Below are 19,279 nucleotides of genomic sequence, written 5' to 3' on the forward strand. Positions count from 1 at the left end.
TCTGTGCCTTTTACTTATATTGTTTCCTGCTTCTGGCCATGTTTCTCTCTCTTTGTCTCTTACCTGATGCTCTATTTTTTTTTTTAACAAGTCTTCTCTAATTTACCCATACCTTGCTGATTTCTTTCTTACTTTGCCTTTTCTTTTAACTTGTGTCTACAGTTAATACATTTCATTCTTTTTAGTCTCTAGTAGTCTTATGATTTTCCCTCAAATAATCTGTGATTATCAAGAAGAGAGGCATTATTTGATCTTTCCTTTCTATATTCTTACTGTCTCTAACAATATTGAGATGGTATTCTGCAATGGATGCAACAGTAAAATACTTAGTTCGCACAGTGAAAAACTTGTGATAATTTAACATTTATGTGGGAAGGCTGTGTGAACCATCTTATTGGTTATAATTCTGTCATTTTGTTGTCCAAGTTAATCTTTTTATTAACTTATAATCAGTCCTTCTCTGAAAGTATTATTCTGTAAAATTGTGAGAATATTTTATACATTTCCCAATATAGGTGAGAAGTGAGTAGTACTTTAAAAATGTGTATAGACTTGAGAAATTTAAGGGCATTTCTATTACAAAAAAAATACTAATTATTAAAGAGAGAAATAATTTCTCATATGAGGGTTAATAATCTGCTGTTTATTATTACTTATGCACAGACTTACCCTTTAACCATTCTGTTACAACTACATTCTGTAGATGTAATCTCTCTGTATAAAGTCACTAGAATACTAAGATCATCATCAGTAATATGTTACAGTACAAAAAAAGTTACACATTTTTATTGTACTGAGGTTACATAAGGTTTTAGGACATGTCTCTCCATTAGGTGACTAGGGAGCCATGCACCCAAAATGTTAGAGTACTGTAGTTATTTATCAACAAATATTTATTGAGCATCTATAATAGATATGTATAAGGCTTATAGGTGAGGTTACAGATTTTAAAAATCAATATCCTAAAAGCAATACAAATGTATTAATAATAATGAAAATGTTTTGGAGATGAATTTGGAACAGGGAGGGTATGTGAGTAGATCAGACAAGAGATTTTGCAGAAGATTTTGATTAGATATGAACATAGCTCAGATTAGGTTTGTGGCATGCAAATTGTACAGAGAAGTGGAAAGACAAAAAATATTTTGAATCAAAAATCAAGAGGACTTCATATGGTTCAAAATGAGAAGGAGAAGAGTGTTAGGAACAGCTTTAAATTTTTGGCTTGTGTATTGAGAAAACTATAGTGCGACATTCCGAGTGGGTTCAGTTTTGAACAAGCTACATTTGAGGTGCCCTTGAGATATACAGGAGTAGGAATATATATATTCCATATATATGGAATATATATGACAGTGAGGAATTGTGATACTTATTTCCAACTATAAAGAAAAGATCTAGGCTGAAGGTAAAATTTTACGAGTCAGATTTCCACTTCGACTGTATAAGGACCTCAGGACTCAAGAAACAACATGGTAGGAAATTCTCTGGATTTGTTTGTTTGTTTGTTTTTGCCACATATACTCCAAACATAGAGCTCAAGAAGCTGGCAACTGTGAAACGCCAGTGGGTGCAGACAAAAAAATTGCCAAGAAAAGCCTGCTCTTTCTAGCCAAAGGCCCAGGAAAGGGAAAACTAAGTGTAGACAGTAACCACTTTACTCCAACTAAATATTGCAGAAAAAAAAATGACTCCACTCTCCAACGACGCCAGCAAAGGCTTCAGAGAGAGCCAGCCTAAGATTCCAATCTCACCAAGCTGTAATGAGAGACCTCAATCCTTTGTCTGTGTGATATCGAGACAGTTGAGTAAGAAACTGGTGTTGGTGGAGGGGAAGACAAAGATCATCTGAATAGGATACATAACAAAAATAAACTCAAACAAATATGCCAAACTGATTTTTGATGAAGGTGCAAAAGTTATCCAATGGAGAAACATACAAGCTTTGATCCCATGATACTGGAGCAATTGGACATTTGTAAGCCAAAATAAAAATATAGACCTAAATCTTATACCTAATATAAAAGTTAGCTTAAAATGGATTGCAGACTTAAATATAAAATGGAAAACTATAAGACTTTTAGAAAAAAGCATAGAAGAAAATCTTTGAGATCTAGAACTATGCAGAATTTTTAAGAGAATAAGAAAACAATTTATAGATTCAGAGATAATATTTGCAAATTGCATAGCCAGCAGAAGACCTGTATCTGTAATCTACACAGAATTCTCAAAATTTAAATATGAAAGAAAAACAATACAATTAGAAAACAGGCAGAAGACAAACAATAGAAGATGATATGCAGATGGTAAATTAGTGCATGGAAGAAAGTTCAACATCATTAGCTACTAAGGGAATGCAAATTAAAACCACAATGAGATATTACTGCATACCTCTCAGAGTAGTTAAAATAAAAAGTTAATGACAATTAACTTCCCAAATGTTGGCAAGGAAATGGAGAAACTGGATCAGTCATACATCAATGGTAGAAATGTAAAATGGGTACAGCTACTCTGGAAGACCACTTGACAGTTTCTTAAACAACAAGAACAACATCATGCAACTACCATACAACCCAGCAATTATGCTTTTGAAAATCTGTCTCAGAGAAATGGAAATCTATATTCACACAGAAGCCTGTTCATTATTGTGCAGAGCAGCTTTACTTTTAATACTTACTTTTGCTTTTAATGCATAAAAATTGGAAATAATCCAGATGACCTTCAGTGGGTGAATAATTAAACAAACTGTGGTTTATCCATATTATGGATATTATTTGTCAATAATAGGAACAAAGTATTGATATACAGAACAGCTTGGGTGACTCTTCAGTGAAAAATGCCAACCCCAAAAGGTTACATACTATATGATTACATTTATATAAAATTCTTGAAATGACAAAATTATAGACATAGAAAATAAAATTAATGGAGGGAGAGAAGGGTAAGTGGAAAGTGGATATGACCATAAAAGGGCAACAAAGAATAGGTGTCTTAAAACTCTCCTGCATCTAAACTATATCAATATCAACATCCTGATTATGATATTGTACTATGATTTTATGTTACTGTTGGGGAAACTGGCAAAAGGTACATGGGATTTCTTTGTATTATTTCTTACAACTGCATGTGAATCTACAATTATCTCAAAATAAAATGTTTAATTAAAATATGTATGAGTCATCTGGCTATTGATATTGATTGGTAGGAGCCTTGAGTGTGGCTGATACCAGTTTGGTGGAGACTGTGGAGGGAGAATAGAAGAGGGAGAAGATGAGTTTTGTGGAATTTAACATTTAGTGGCATGGTAAAAGGGAACTTCTTGCACTGGATACTGAGAAGGGAAAAAAAACCAGAAAGTGAGGATCCGTTCAAGAAGGTAAGGTGAAAGTTATTTTGAGGAAGGAGAAGTGAACACCATTGAAATATGCTGATAAATCAGGTAAAATGAGGAATGAATATTGTTGAAGTAAACACTATACAGGTCACTATTGATCTTATGTAATAAAGAAAGTCAGATTGAAGTGGTTATGGAATGAAAGGTATAGAAAAAAAGTCAAGAATTTAGACAACTCCTTCAGGAAGTTTGTGATGAGCCAAGTGGCATGGAAATTGGGCATTTGAGGCAAGGTCGCTTAAACTTTGAAGAGATGAGGGTATTTAAAAGGATTATTTAAGAGGGAGAGGATAAATATGCAAGGAAAAGTGAATTATTGATAATATAATGTTCGTTAGACGGTGGGAGGGAAGTGGCTGCAAAGCACAGATGGGGGAATTGGGTTTAGAAGGGAAAAGCAAATCTACTACAACAAGAAGGAAGAAGTTAAAGTAACTGAGATGGAATTAAGTTTATAAATTTTGTACTGAGTAGAAAAGAAGACTCTGTTACTGTTTCTATTTTCTCAGTAAAATAGGAGTTGTAGCCCTCTATCCAAAGTAGGGAGTAGGGAATAAGGGGTAGGAGAAATCTAAGGTTTATCCTGCAAGAATAAAGTACAAATCAACATGGGGCATGGCATAGTTAGATGGCTACAGAGTGTCGTTGGATTGCTGGGGGGTGAGGGCAGCCTATTTGAAATTGAAGACAATGGAGGCTCCTGGGTGACTCAGTTGGTTGAGGGTCTGGATCTCGGTTTCAGCTCAGGTCATGATCTCATGGTTCATGAGTTCAAGCCCCTCATCAGGTACTGTGCTGATAGTATGGAGTCTGCTTGGAATTCTCTCTTTCTATCTCTGTCTCTCTCTCTGTCTCTCTCTCTCTCTCTGTTCCTCTCCCCACTCATTCTTTCTCTCTCTATTTTTATCTCTCTAAATAAATAAATAAAAACTTGAAAAAAATTATTTTGAAAATGGAGGCAACATTTGTTCTGTAGTGTCAATAGTTTGTTGCAGCACTTGGCTGCTGTGGTGTAGACAGAGAGAGATGAGCGGGTTATGGCACATGCTTATCACCTGCCTTCACACTTTTATTCACAATACTCTACTCTTAAATATAGGCTTTTTGCTTCTTTTTCCCCACTAACTTAAGTTCTTATCCTTTCTTCAAAGTCCTGCTTATGTTATATTTCCTCTTGAAATCTTCTCAATATCACTAGCCCTCACAATAGAGACTGATCTGTTCTGATACATATTTTTAAGGAAATGGACCACGCATCCTAATTGTAATGGATGCACTCTGAAATAGCTGAAGTGTTAATCCTTAAAATGATTGGTCATTTGTTGTTCTATTTCTTAAACAAATATGTACACACTTTAAAAATGAATGATGTTTGATTTTAAAGTATTAAACACATAAGCTATTTAAGGACACAGTAATTCACAGAAGCAAGTTTCTCAAATGTGAATTATACACTCTAGATAATACCACTGGGCTTCATCCCAACAGTTCAGGGTGGTCTTTGGGCATCCTAAGTTCAATAAAACAGTCCCTGGTGGGCTCTGAAAATTAGAGTCACATTCCATAAACATTAAAATTCTCTTAGCTATTCCTATTAGATAGTTTTTTTAAAATGTAAGAAAAAAAATTAAAGGAGATTGACCAGTTGTTTCTGCCTTTTCACCCAGAAGAGAGCACACTGCCCACAGACGGGAGAGTGGTTCTGCTCCCTCAATACTTGGTCTTAGTTTGCAAGTGCCTCTCACAGTGCATTCATCTTGCAGTATATTTGATTGTAATTGTTAAAGATATGGATTTAATATACATCATGGCCATAAATGCAGGATAACTCTGTCATCTGTTGCTCACTAAAGAAACAGCCGTCTGTCCCAATGTTGGAGAGAAAACAGAGCGTGCTGGGATTATTGAGAAATGAGAATATCAGTGGCCTTTGTGGCATCTTCCCAAGGGTCCTATCACCTACTGCCTATGGTTTTGGACAGGGTATGACAACTAATACTTCTCTCTGTCTTAGTTCTTACTTGGAAATTAGAGGAAATAACAGCAGCTACTTCAAAGAGTTCCTGTGAGAATTAATTAGCTAATGCATGCCAAGTATTTATGAGACTTTCAAGGGTAATTTTGACAATTTCCTTTAGAATCTGATCCCCCACACCAGATGATGCAGCATCACACTAATGGTGCTTACTTTATGCCCTTCCCAGTGATAGTTCATAGCAATTTGAGAAGTCCTACCTATTTCAATATTTGTAATATTGGGTACGGAGAGTGAAATGGAAAGAAAGAGAAATTTATGAAGGATTCATGACAGTAGAATCTGTCTGCTGGGCTCCATGAACATTTATCTTTCTTCTTTTATAATATAGTTCATTTAGTATCTACTTAAGCAACTGATAATGTCAGTAAATGGACATATACAGACTTTAGTTCCAAACTTTCGATTCCAGTGTTTGAATATGTGTTTGTCCCCTGAATTGAAATGTGGGACTCAGTAATGAGGTACATTTTATTTTTATTATCACCTTATTATTATTAATTTCAGGAATTTCAGGTAGTTTTATCTCACATTAAAGTATATTGTTTTAGAGATTTAAAAAGTTGCAAACTACCATCATAGTAAATGATGATATTAGTATACAAATAAATAAATGCAGAGTACATTGGGGAATGTTTAAGCCTACACCTTCCCTGATATCACAAATGACCTACATTTCAGAGAACCCATTTTGCTGTCCAACAGAAAGAACACAAGTCTCTTGTCTAACATCTATGAGTTAATTGAGAAGACCAATTTGGCATCCCCATTGGATAGGATAGAACCTCATATAATTAGACAACACAGGAAACATAAGGACACATATACTATTACAAAAAGAACATTTAACGCCCTTGAGATCTCCAAGCTCTCAGCAATTATTAACTGAAGGGGCTCTCAGCAATAATCTGTTCTGTGTAAATTATGTTTTTTTACTCCTTGTCTAGCCTTTTGTAGATGCACTGTAGAGCCATAGTTAGACTCGGAGAAGTCCCTGATCTTAAACTGCTTAGCAACTTTAGATACTGACTCTGTGGTTCCTGTCAGCTCAGATACACTCTCTCTTATTGGAAAAGGGTAGTTAAAACAGCTACCTTTCAAAATGAGTAGTTCTATTGTCTTAAATCTGATATTTTGGGTGGGAGTTTACAGTAGGTCAGGATTTTATGAGAAGAGGACTGATCAGCTCCTCTAAAATATAGTGTTCCCTCCCTTGAGTTTGAGTTCAAGAATAAGTGTATAATTGTGCTTTGTATGGAATTCCAGTGTATTCTTAGAAGAGAAGTTAGTCTGCATATGAGGAAAAGATGACCAGTGCCATAATGCTTGGGTGAAATTGGATTGTTGAATCACGTTTTAAATAGGGTTAGGTTTTAAAATCAAGTTGGAAGTGAAAATAAAGAATAGTCCAAGTTACCTCTGGAAACATTTAAATCACCCATTAAGTTAGTATATGCATGATCAAAATTTATGAATCATGCTTGAAATAGTTATTTTATCTCTAACCAAGTATAACACAATGAGTTAAACTCTACAAAAGGAGCAGGTACTATTTCTTCAGTTGGACATCAGGTGAAGTTCTTATGGTAGGTTCATGTTCAGGAGACATTTTTAGCTTTTCTTTATTAAAAAAATTAACTATTTATTTATTTTGAGAGAAGAGAGAGAGAGAGAGAGGGAGAGAGAGAGAGAGAATGAGTGAGAGAGTATGAACAAGGAAAGGGCGGAGAGAGAGAATCCCAAGCAGTCTCCACACTGTCAGCTCAGAGCCCAAATTGTGAGATCATGACCTGAGCCAAAATCAAGAGTCAGATGTCCAACCAGCTAAGCCACCTAGGAGCCCCTGTAGACTTTCTTTAAAAACTAGATTCAGACTTAGTACTAAAAGATGCTTATATTGACAGTCACGTTTAACTTAGACCTACTGAGGAGAGTGTGCATCTATTCCAGATCAAGCTTGCTTTGTTCACAGACTCATTGGGTACCAGAAGGCAGCATCGTCCCACTACTTAAATGTTCTCTCTGCCCCTCTTCTTCCCTCCCCCATTTCCTTCCTTTTATTTCCCCTTTCTCATAAGCTACATATTTTCTCAATTATCCCTCACTCTTTTCATCAGAAAACTTACACTCTCTTTGAAGAAAATTCTTTTTTTTTAATCGGAGGAACTGTTTTTTACTTATACTGGGAGGGAAGTAGATATTTAAAAAAAAAAAAGGTTACTCAGAAGAAACCAGGTGATAAAACATAGTGTAATGATAAGGGGGGCAGGAGAAAAAGAAACAGTAGTGTGGGGATGAGAATGACATAACCAACTTCTTCTCTGGAACTAAGTCTATGTGAGAGTGCTTTGAACATCTCGAGTACTGTTCAAACGTTACGTGTACTTTGTTTAGGCCTGGGTTTGTGGCTGGAGAAAGCCTTTGTACCAATTTTTTTTCCAGTTATTTTATTTTAGTAGAATACAAATTACATAGTTTACCATGTCAACAATTTTTAAATGTATAGTTCAGTGGTATTAAATATTTCATAATATTGTGCAACCATCACAAAAGCCATCCATCTCTCCAGTTCTTTTCATCTTTTAAAACTGAAACTCTGTTCCCAGTAAACAATGATTCCCCAGTCCCCCGTCCACCCAGAAGCTGGCTACCATGATTTTTCTTTTTCCAGGATTCTGATAGTTCTAAGCTCCTCATGTAATAAATTTATCTTCAGAAAAATTGTACGTTCTCGGGCCAAGAGAGGTAAATTTCATGACATTTTTGTAAGGATCCTTTGATCACCCAAAATGCAGCCTCTGCTAAGTGTCAGGAGCTAGGTGGTACATATGATACAAAGATGTCTTGCAAGCACTCACAGTTTGAGAGGTATTGGCAGGTATGCTTCTTTTAGATACTGAGGCCTGTTTTGAGTAAAAAGAACCACAATGTTTATTTAATAAACAATTGTGTGAATAACAGACCAATGAGACTCAATTTCAGAGGACATTAAGATAGTAATTAAAGCATGTGGGAGATCATTAATGCCTATATGGCATTTGGATTACAGGAATATTACATTAAACCAGAATGACTGGAGTAAAGCAAAAAATCTTTTAATCTGCTAAGGGAATATCTTTTCAAAGATGGTATTAGATTAAGAATATTTAAAATATAAACATTACAATACTCAAATTAGAAATTAAACATAAAAAATTTTAAATCAGGGGTGCCTGGATGGTGCAGTTGGTTAAGTGACCAACTCTTGATTTCAGCTTTGGTCATGTCTCATGGTGCTGAAATCGTGCCCCATGTCAGGCTCCATGTTCAGCGAAGATTCCTCAGTTACCTTTTATTGTAGAGGGTTATACCTCTCCAGCTGCTCCTGATCCTTCATTTCTGGTTTCCTTACAGCAATCCGGGAGGGGGGTGGGATAAAGAATATGATTATTCCTAATTTAAAATGGTGAAAACGTAGATCCAGACAGAGAGAGGTTACCTGACCCAGACTCATGTGCTGTCAGGGGTAGAGATGTCATTTAGACCAGAGGGATTTGCCCACAAGCCTGCCCTGCTCCTCCTCACTTCCACTTGCCTGCCTTTGATCCACCAAACTGACAGCTCCCTCCAAGCCCTCAAGTCCCAGATTTTCTCTCTCTCTCCCTTTGTCCCTCCCCTTCCCTCTCACACATGCTCTCAATCTCTCTCAACAAACAATTTTTTAACATCAGTGGTAATTAACTATTGAAGATAATGTCAAGATGATTACAGATATAGGGAATGTTTATGACTAATACTGAGATGAAAATTCTGAGATAATTATATTTGGTGAGTGATGATCTATTGGGATAAAACATCAAAAGAGTAAAAGCCATGCTGTAAGAAGACAGATATATAATATTTTGATTATCCTCGTGTAAATATTTTAAAAGGAAGAGAAAATATTTTATTTTGTTTGTTTGCTGAGACGATTTTTCATCTGTTTAAATGGATTTATGTCCTCTGATATGGTGATATATATTTAATAACTAGCTCATTTGTTTTAAGAGAAAAATAAAGCTCTCATTTATGACATTTGCCAATCTTCATGGTGTATATACCCTCACTATGTCTGATTTCAGGCTACCAAAGTGATGTCTTTGAACATGGAGTTGAGAAGGAATACACAGAATATGTTCTTGCAAGCTAGCATGAATCCAGTCCAGCGCACCTCTGTTTATGTCTGAAGTTGAATCAGAAGTCAAGAATAACTTGGTGAAATACCTTACAATCTAAGTAAATCTGAAGAATAGTGCAAAACAATCCGGTCTGTCAGTTAACAAGCCTCAAAGTCAGAGAACTTAAAGGACTAATAGTTCAATTAATGAATTTTAAAGTCCATACTTTGAAAAAGTACCAAAATCAGATATGTCATTTACATAAATTTTTCTTTATTTTAGAGAGAGCGCGAGCGAGCAAGCATGTGAGAGTGGGGGATAGGTACGGGGAGAGAGTGAGAATCTTAAGCAGGCTCTATGCTCCCGACATGGGGTTCAATCCTCCAACCTTGAAATCATGACCTAAGCTGAATCAGGAGGCTGATGCTTAAAACAGTTGAGCCACCCGGGTGCCCCTTTAAATAATTTTAAGTACAAAGAAACAATAATCACCTAGGGATTCAATTTCATTTCTTGTCACTTCATTAGGAATACTTACATTATAGAAATTACAACAAACATTTCTAGAGCCTTCACTGGATGCTAGGCACTCTTCCAAGCACTTTATGTCAGTTAATCTTCAAAAAAAATCTGTTTTATAAAAAACTAAATTGAAGCACAGAGAAGCCATTTGTTCAAGGTCACACCATTCGTACATGGGATTAAAAGAAACCCATACAATCTATCTCTGGAGTACCTGACCTTAACCACCACTCACACGGTCCCTAAAATCAAATATTTCATGCAAGTCTAGCATTACTGAAGTGAAAGACCATATAGATTGTGAAAATATAGCTTGCAAACAAAAGTATGAAATGAGTTAGAAGAGCAATAAATATCAACAATAAAGGCCTTCCTTGATTTCTCCTCCTTTGTAAAAGAAAGTCAACATGAAGAAATAATTGAATTGAAATTTAGAGTTTATTACAATAATATCTTTTATGTAATGAAAAAAATTACTGTATAGAAATCATTGTTATAGGGTAACTTTGAGTGAAAAATTATGGATGCATAATTTGTTGACCACTTTAATTTGAATTTTTGTGAGAAAAATAAAATAAAGAAAATAAGATCATAATTAAGCAATATTTCAAAATAAAAACCAATCGGCTTCAGAAAGTTGATGAAATTCTTCAGTGTTTACATTGTAAGGATTAGCCAAATTTTCCCCAGAATCATTAAGGAATGCAAGGGCTGAATTGCCCTGTGATTTATTCCATTGGTGAAAATCCTCTTTATCTAATCTCATAATTAAAACCAACAAGGAAGGACTGTTTGCTTATAGACAGGATGTGAAATCCTTCATATTCATAATGAGATGTGAGTTCTTTTTTCTTTCTTCAAAGTTAGAAAATCTACAGGAGCCTGCAATTCAGTCAAAGCATGGGCTTTCCATATTTCTGGGAAACTGAATTCAGAGGAGTGGTTCAGAGGCATCTGGACAAGGATGAGAATGTTGCTGAGCTGACTCATTATAATCCAAGAATCAAGAGAGCCAATGTCTATGGACATTTTCTAAACAGAATCACATAGATGGTTAGTGTGAGATGTTTAGGATGGTGATGTAAGCATGAATATAAAAGGGCAATGGCCCGGCAAGAAATCAGTTTCTTTCCCAAGATCCTGCTTGTAAAGAAAACATCACCTCATTGATTTTTCTTTTAAGGAAACCAAAGATCAAAGGAAAGATATACTATCTCTGGTTCTGCTCTGTTGGCCTGCTAATTTCCATTATTAAATTCCATATCCTTGACTAAAGGATATATCTATAATTTAGAGAGGGGGGTTTATGTGTGTATATGATTTCTTTTTGCCAACCCATAAACTATCTACAACTGGAAACTGTACTTATAATGTGCGATTGAGCAATGGTTTAGGCAAATGTATTATGAAATGAAATTAGTCTCTGTGTTAGTAATCTTTTGTAAACCTAAAAAGTTATACAAATATTTCATCTTCTATGTTTATAAGGAGTATGCAATAGTAGAAACACATGTGTCTGGGATACATGTACTTTCTAGTCCAATGGGTGCAGTATTTAATTACTCCTCCTCTGTAAAAGAAAGTCACCATCAAGAAATTATTGAGTTGAAATTTAGAGTTTATTACAATAATATCTTTTATGTAATGAAAAAATTACTGTATAGAAATCATTGTTACAGGGGAACTTTGAGTGAAAAATTATGGATGCATAATTTGTTGACCACTTTAATTTGAATTTTTGTGAGATAAAAGAAAATAAAGGAAATAAGATAATAATTAAGCAATACTTCAAAATAAAAACCAGATCCTGCCTTATTACAGAGCATTATGGCTTTGCTTAGACTGTGAGAGACTGGGATAGTCCTCGTACATTATTTACATACCTAGTTTTGTAATTATGGGTGGGTTATTAATATATCTGGTATGTGTTTAGAAGAAGCTAGGTGAAGCTAGGCTCTTCCCTAAAGATCAGGTCTATAATATAACAAATGTAATATAAATAAGAATGTTCATGTTTCCTAGGGGGATACAGAGTTTCGATTTATAAAAGGCCTCTTGTCAACCTATCAACCAATGAGAACAGCCAATGGTCCTATGATGATATATATCAAAAGATATAGTGAATAATAATGAGTAGGAATAGTTCAGCTTAACTCTTAAACTCAGAGCAGAACTATCAGTTTCCAGATAGAAATCCTAGGAGATAATGCTAATGAGCCTTACATAGCCACTGGTGGAGATAAAATCTTGCAAATAATAATCCAAATGGATCTTAATGCTACAGTTGGCCTCCTTAGCTGGTGAACAATAATCAGTATTCTCAAGGGAAGACAGTGCCAGCTTCATTTTCATTCATCCAATCAATGATTATTGAATGATTGAGGGCTTCCTAATGAATGGTTTATTAACTGATAAACAATATTGAGAACCTACTATGAGTGAGGCTATGTGCTATGTTGGGCACATTTTCATGTACCTCAGATGTTATATAAAAAAAGAGTTAAAACTGCCAGAGAGAGGACCTGAATAGACATTTTCCCAAAGAAGCCATATAGACACCCAACAGATGGATACATGTAAAGATGCTGAACATCATGATCACCAGGGAAATTCAATTCAAAAACACAATGAGATACCATCTTACAGCTGTCAGAATGACTAGTATCAAAAACACAAGAAGTAGGGGCCCCTGGGTGGCTTAGTCAGTTAAGCGTCTGGCTTTCGCTTAGGTCATGATCTCGCGGTTCGTGGGTTCAAGCCCCGCATCGGGCTCTGTGCTGACTGCCAGCTCAGAGCTTGGAGCCTGTTTCAGAGTCTGTGTCTCCCTCTCTCTCTGACCCTCCCCTGCTCATGCTGTCTCTCTCTCTCTCTCTCCTAGAAATAAATAAAAATATTAAAAAAAAAACCACACACAAGAAGTAACAAATGTTGGTGAAGAGGTGGAGAAAACAAAACTCTCAGGCACTTTTGGGAGGAAGGTAAATTGGTACAGGCACTATGGAAAGCAATATGGAGGTTCCTCAAAAAATTAAAAACAGAAATACCATGAAATCCAGTAATTCCGCATCTGGATACTTACACAAAGAAAATGAAAACATTAGTTTGAAAATATATATGTATCCCTATGTTTATGTCCATTAATAGATGAACTGATAAAGATGTGGCATATACACACAATGAAATATTACTCAGCCATAAAAAAGAATGAAATCTTGTCATTCATGACAAAATGAATGGATCTAGAGGGTATTATGTTTAGTGAAATAAATCAGACAGAGAAAAACAAATACCATATGATTTCACTTATATTTGGAATCTGAAAAATAAGCAAAACAAATAAATGAATTAAAAAACCCAGAAACACACTCATAAATACCCAGAACTGGTAGTTGCCAGAAGGGAGGAAAGTAGGGGGTAGACAAAATAGAAGAAGGGGATTAGTGGTTACAAACTTCCAGTTATAAAATAAATAAGGCACAGGGATGAAACGTACAGCATAGGGAATATAGTTAATAATATTGTAATAACTGTGGTGACAGATGGTGACCGCACTTGTGGAGAGCATTTTGTAATATATAGAATTGCTGAATCACCATGTTGTACACCTGAAACTAATATAATATCATATGTCAAAAAATTGCCAAATTCAGAAACAGCACTAGCTCTTGTGATATTAATAAACAAACAAATTGAACTCCACCTTTTTTATAGTCCCTGGTACATACTCCATTACAGGACTTACCAGATTATTTAGTAACTTGTTCTTATTTTTCATGTCTCCTTCAACTTTTTCTGTGGAACTGAAATATGTTTGTTCCTTTTTTAACCACCCCCATGGTCAACACTAATGCCAGTTAAATAAATGAATAAGGGTTAACCCAAATATCTAGTGGATAATACAGCAAAATAAATAAATAAAGATGTCAAAATTGAAATCTAATCTTTAGATTTCTAGGAAAGAGTGGCTTCTAGGGGAAAACTGTTATATGGGTATATTATGGAGATGCTTATGTACATTAAATAGCATTTGTCTTTCATAAACTAGGTATCTTGCCTCTATGTTTTTCTGATAGTCCAAACATCTCTCTATTTCCACCCTTACCACATATTATAATGATTATTCATATTTTTGTCTTCCAATATTCTAAGAAAGAGCAAACCCCATCAAGGTGGTAAATGTGTACTATCCACTTTTCTTTCACCAAAGTTTATCATCGTCCTTGGCACACAGATCATCCTCAGTAGATTTTTAAGGAATGAATGCAGATGTAGTAAATTTTCTTGAGGGAGTCGTAATAGAAGGCAATGCATTCAAAATAACAATATGTGAGTGATTCCATTTGTATGCTTCTATAAAATAGGAAATATAATATTAATGTAGTTTTTATTGACATTCTAATACTAGATAATGTCCATCTAGTAAGAGTTCATCATGTTATATTATAAGAGACATTGTTATCTTTTATTGAGTAGTTGCTTTTAGATAAAAGTGACTGATTACTCTTTGGAATGGTTTGATCCCATTTCTACTTTAAGGTGAAGCATCTTTTTAAAGCAACGGACTTTAAGCCTTAAACTTTGGGCTTCCTTGTCCCAGCTCATATAAAATAAAACAAAAACTTATTCATCCACCAGTCTTTTGGTTTCAGTAAATGATATAATTGTTTGTTAAGATCAAATATCCAGGCATCATTCTTGAATGTTTTCTTTTGCTTCTTGTTAAGTCCTTCCCCTGGCCCATTAATCACTGTCAAATTCCAATCAATTAGCAGGTCCTATGGCTCTGACTCCAAAATATATTCTGAATCTGTCAGTTTTTACCACTTCTTTTCCATTAATGTCTTGCCAGTATCATTGTACTAGACTCTTAACTGGTCTAATTACTTCACAGGAGAGCAGGAATGAGTTTTGAAATCCACTGAAATCCATCAGTGGCTTGCTCCTGAACCCAAAATAAAAACCAAACTTTATTCCATGTTCTCAGTGCCCTACTTGATCTGGCCTCCACAAGCTCTTCACCTGTATCTCTTACTGCCTGCTCCCTCTCCATCCACTTCCACGTCCCAGGCCTTCTTATGTTCCAGTATACTAGGCTTATTTTCATGCTCATGACGGTACTTTTGCTCTTTTCTCTTAGAATACTATTCTCATAGATTTCCACAAGGTGGATCATTAATTACCCAGTTGTCTCTCATCCGTTTCTAGAGGGCTCTTTAAAATAGCATCTCTGCTCCAGTTACCCTCTATATAATTTCTTTGCTTCAGTTTCTTATTAAGAAATTAAACTCTTCATTTCCTCATATTATTTCTTTACATGCTAACTTGTTTAATGTGCATCATTCCTCCTAGAAAGAGATCAGGCTTGTGTCTTCCTTGTTTGCTGTTATATCCTCAGAGCCTTGAATGGTAGTTGCTCAACTAGGTATCTTTGGAATGATTTAAGGTAATGTCTAGTTTTGTGATATGTAGACCAGGGATGGTGATTGCTATGGGAAATATACCAGATGTATTGAGAAGATGAATTCATGCCTCATTGTCCATTCAAGGTTTAGAAGGACACAAGAATATTATATTTCAGACAATTCAGACTAGAACAGGATTAGTTTCTCATGGGAGAAGTCCACTAACAATTTGAGGAAACCTAATTTGTTCTGTTAAAAATATATTGAAAAATATATTTCCTTCAATCATATTAGATACATAAACATGTTTGTGTTATCTGGGGGGATTTGAGAGATGGGGAAGTAAGTCATCTGCTGGGTTTCTATGCCATTACATGTTATACATCACTCTAGGACATTGCTTAATTACTGTAATAAACATTAGTTACACACTGACCTTTTTATCCCTCCAAATGTTTGTGCATGACCTAGGAATTTTCCAAAGTCAATATGAAACATGTGGCCTGACTTTGTCAGCATGATATTGTCGTTATGTCGGTCACAGACTCCCAGGATGAACGTTACCACACACCAGCCAGCACAGGAATAGAAAAAGTTCCTCAAGGCCTAATTGGTTGAAAAGCAATAACACAAAGATAACACACAGAAAAAATAAGCAAATGTATGGGCATCAGAGATAATGGTAAAAAGTAGTATAAAAAGCAAAATTACATAATCGAGGCTCACTTCTACATCTCAGTTGAGAGAAGATTATGATTAAATGACTGGTTCTTGATATGCTATAGAAGAAAATGAAGAAATTTCTTCTGTGGCCTAGTGAATGTTTTCATTTAAATTGAGCAAAATATCTCTTTCATTCAGTTGGATCTAATTTTCATAGTTTATTGAAGACAATTCCTGGTGTGTTTTTTTGATGTCTCAAATATACAATATTGAATGGTTTTTTTTTCAAGGTAAAAAAAGAAGGAACAATATGGTCCAATATTTCCTATCCCCAGAGAAATTTAAAATATCATTTTTGAATATTTGAATTGTAACACAGAAAAAGCTGTGCTGAGATATATGTAATATTTTTTGTTTATCCTGACAAATATGTCATCCAGCTGATGTCCAAAAGTGTTTTGTTACAGTATATATCAGTGAATGTTGGGTGTAAGCAGATTATCACTAGGTCAATTGTGGCTTCTGTTTCTTTAATAAACAGAGGTTTCTTGCCAAAATTACTCTTTATTTTCAAAATGGTCTTCTTAGTACAACATTATTTTTTCAATGATGAAACCATGACTGTAACCATGGTGGAGCCGTGAGTGATTGGTTGGGCCATAGTAATGGGTCTCCTGGAATGGTGTGGCTGACATGCTGGAGTGGAAATCTATGTCACTGGGTTACATATCTCAGTTCCAGATATCCCAAGTGCCTGAACAAGTCACTTCATTTGTCTCATTAGATATGTTTCACTTATAAAATGAAGACAGTAAAAGATGCCCTTATGTAGTAGTTGTGATGAGCAAATATATGTGTAAACACCTCAAATGACATAACTCCAGGGATTTGTGCAAAACTCAAGTTCTAATTTTGTGAATGATTAAAAAATGGATGTCAAGGTAATGCCATCTCATCTTTGTTATTTGACCTCCAAAAACCCATATCTTGCTCCACTTCAATCTCATAGAAATCTGGAAAAGATGAACTCTGGGGTCTCTCTATCATGGCCTCTTTTAACTAGGGTGACCAATCATTCCAGTTTGCTCAGAGCTGAGGAGTTTTCTAGAGTGTAAAAATTTTGTGCTCAGGAGAGTTCTGAGAAAATTCAGTGCTAGCCCATGTTGTATCTTTATGTGAGTTAGCATAAAGATGTCCCTCCCTCCAAGTGAACATAGCAGTACCAGTTCATGCCTTTGCAAGTGGAACAAAGCTTGGCTTTAAACAACTCATTCCCTTAGCTGGGAGCCCTGGTATACAGCAGACCCTGCACAACTGTATACCATAGGCCAGATGCCAGCATGAAGGGAGTGGGAAAAAATGTTTGCAGTCAAAGAAAAGAAAACAGTAAATTTTGTAAAGTTCTGAGATATTTATGCATTTTGCAAACATTGGAAAAATAAGGCATGAAAAAGTAGAGCTCAGTAGAAGAAATGCATTGCAAAGGAAGGAGAGGGATTTATAGACATTGGAGATTGTATACAAATAGGCAGGGATAACTTGCAAGAAGTAGTTTTAAGTAGCATCATCCCAAGAGAGATAACTGTAAGAAACAAAACCAAATACAGAAGTTTTATCTAGTTAATATACCATTTAAACTGGGGCATTATTACTAAGCTGATGACTGAGTGGATTAGAACTCAAGGTGTACTTAATTTACTTTTTCATGGAGCACAATAGTTAATGATCCAGAGCATATTCTTATTTAAGTACATTATTTAAAATAAGCTACAGTAAGACAAACCTTTTCATAATCTTCCTTTAAATGGTTGTGCTGAGTGAACCACTTTTTGATAGTGTTTTCTTTCAATGGTCCTATCAGTCCAGAATGGCGATGGATCTTTGCTAGGGTTATGGCATCAGGCACCATTTGCACCAATCCTGGTTGATAAAAAAGAGATTATAGAAATAATTCCTTCTTCACAAGGTGCGGAATACTTAGGAAACACATCTTGACCTATGTAGCAACAATAGCTGTCAGCACTACTTCAGTTACCCTTTTCTTTGCAAACCTTCTTTTCTGAAGAAGACTTATCTAGATGGCCTTCCTTCTAATTTTTCTGAAGTCCTGGGGAGCATTTATTGTGTTTGGATCAGATCTATCAGAAGAAGCTTTATTATTTTTTTCTAGAACTACAGTAGAGAGCCAATCTAGATTGTCTCACAGACCTCTCATTGAGTCAATAAAGTAGTGGGTTAATTAATGTATGATTGTGCATTCATTTACAGGTGAAAGGAGGACATTCAAAACTTGTATAACAAGTATATTTATTATGGAAGAGAACCAAACACAATCTCCATAACAAATATTTCAAATATATTATAGAAATTAATGTTCAGGGTAATAAAAGCTTCACAGTTAAATGTCCCATTTCTAGGAGTGAACAGAACAATTGTGGTAAACATATGGAGAGTCACCTCCTCCTTCCTTCTCAGCCAACATTAAAGAGAAACTATGGTAATAATTTTTTTAAAGAGGAGCATATATTGGTTTATCTTCAGTAGGACCTTTGCCCCACTGGCCATGTATCCATCAAGGCTTCTTTCATTGTGTTCCTAAGGCTATTAAAATGTAAATATTTTTAAATCTTCTGATTTTTATTCTGTACAGAATAGCAATTTAGACCCAGTATTTAATAAAACTGTCCCAGGACTGATGTCCACAAAACAGCTTGTAATAATACAGTTCTCTAAATAAAATCATTGAAAGAAATTAAAGTCTAGAATTTTTGATTTCCACAATCTTGAAAATTGTAAGAGTTGACAACTCAAACTTCCAAAGAGATCAAAGACATAAATGTAACTATGTGAAAAGAGAGATGGTTGAATTTGTGAAACTATTTTATGATCTATCTTGAAATATTCAGATTAAACAGCAATCAAGCAAATTACAGTGTTGGTAAATGAAAGACTTCTCTGTGCTGGAGTTGGCCAGTAGTAGCTGGTTGCAGCCTTAATCTTTTAATATTTAATAGTCCAACTATGACTTTTAGACATCTAATTGCTGGATCAGAAAGAAACTTAAAAACTTAAACATGGGGAGTGGGAATGGAATATTGAATTCTGTAGAAATAACCTATAAAACATA

The 19,279-nt window shown here is 35.2% G+C and overlaps 1 protein-coding gene across 1 annotated transcript in view; it reads right to left on the reverse strand.

Annotated features, from left to right (window-relative positions):
- The window catches only part of PIK3C2G (phosphatidylinositol-4-phosphate 3-kinase catalytic subunit type 2 gamma), a 323,071-nt gene that overhangs the window by 92,785 nt on the left and 211,007 nt on the right, over positions 1-19,279 (reverse strand). The window contains exons 22-23 of the mRNA XM_039222254.1: positions 17,936-18,072; positions 15,926-16,095 (exon numbers count right to left, since the gene is read on the reverse strand). Of these exons, the coding sequence (XP_039078185.1) occupies positions 15,926-16,095; positions 17,936-18,072 (307 nt within the window). The remainder of the gene's footprint in view (positions 1-15,925; positions 16,096-17,935; positions 18,073-19,279) is intronic.

Source organism: Hyaena hyaena, unplaced genomic scaffold, assembly GCF_003009895.1.
Source record: "Hyaena hyaena isolate Hyena2069 unplaced genomic scaffold, ASM300989v1 scaffold_1089, whole genome shotgun sequence".
In the NCBI taxonomy this organism is placed as follows: Eukaryota; Metazoa; Chordata; class Mammalia; order Carnivora; family Hyaenidae; genus Hyaena; species Hyaena hyaena.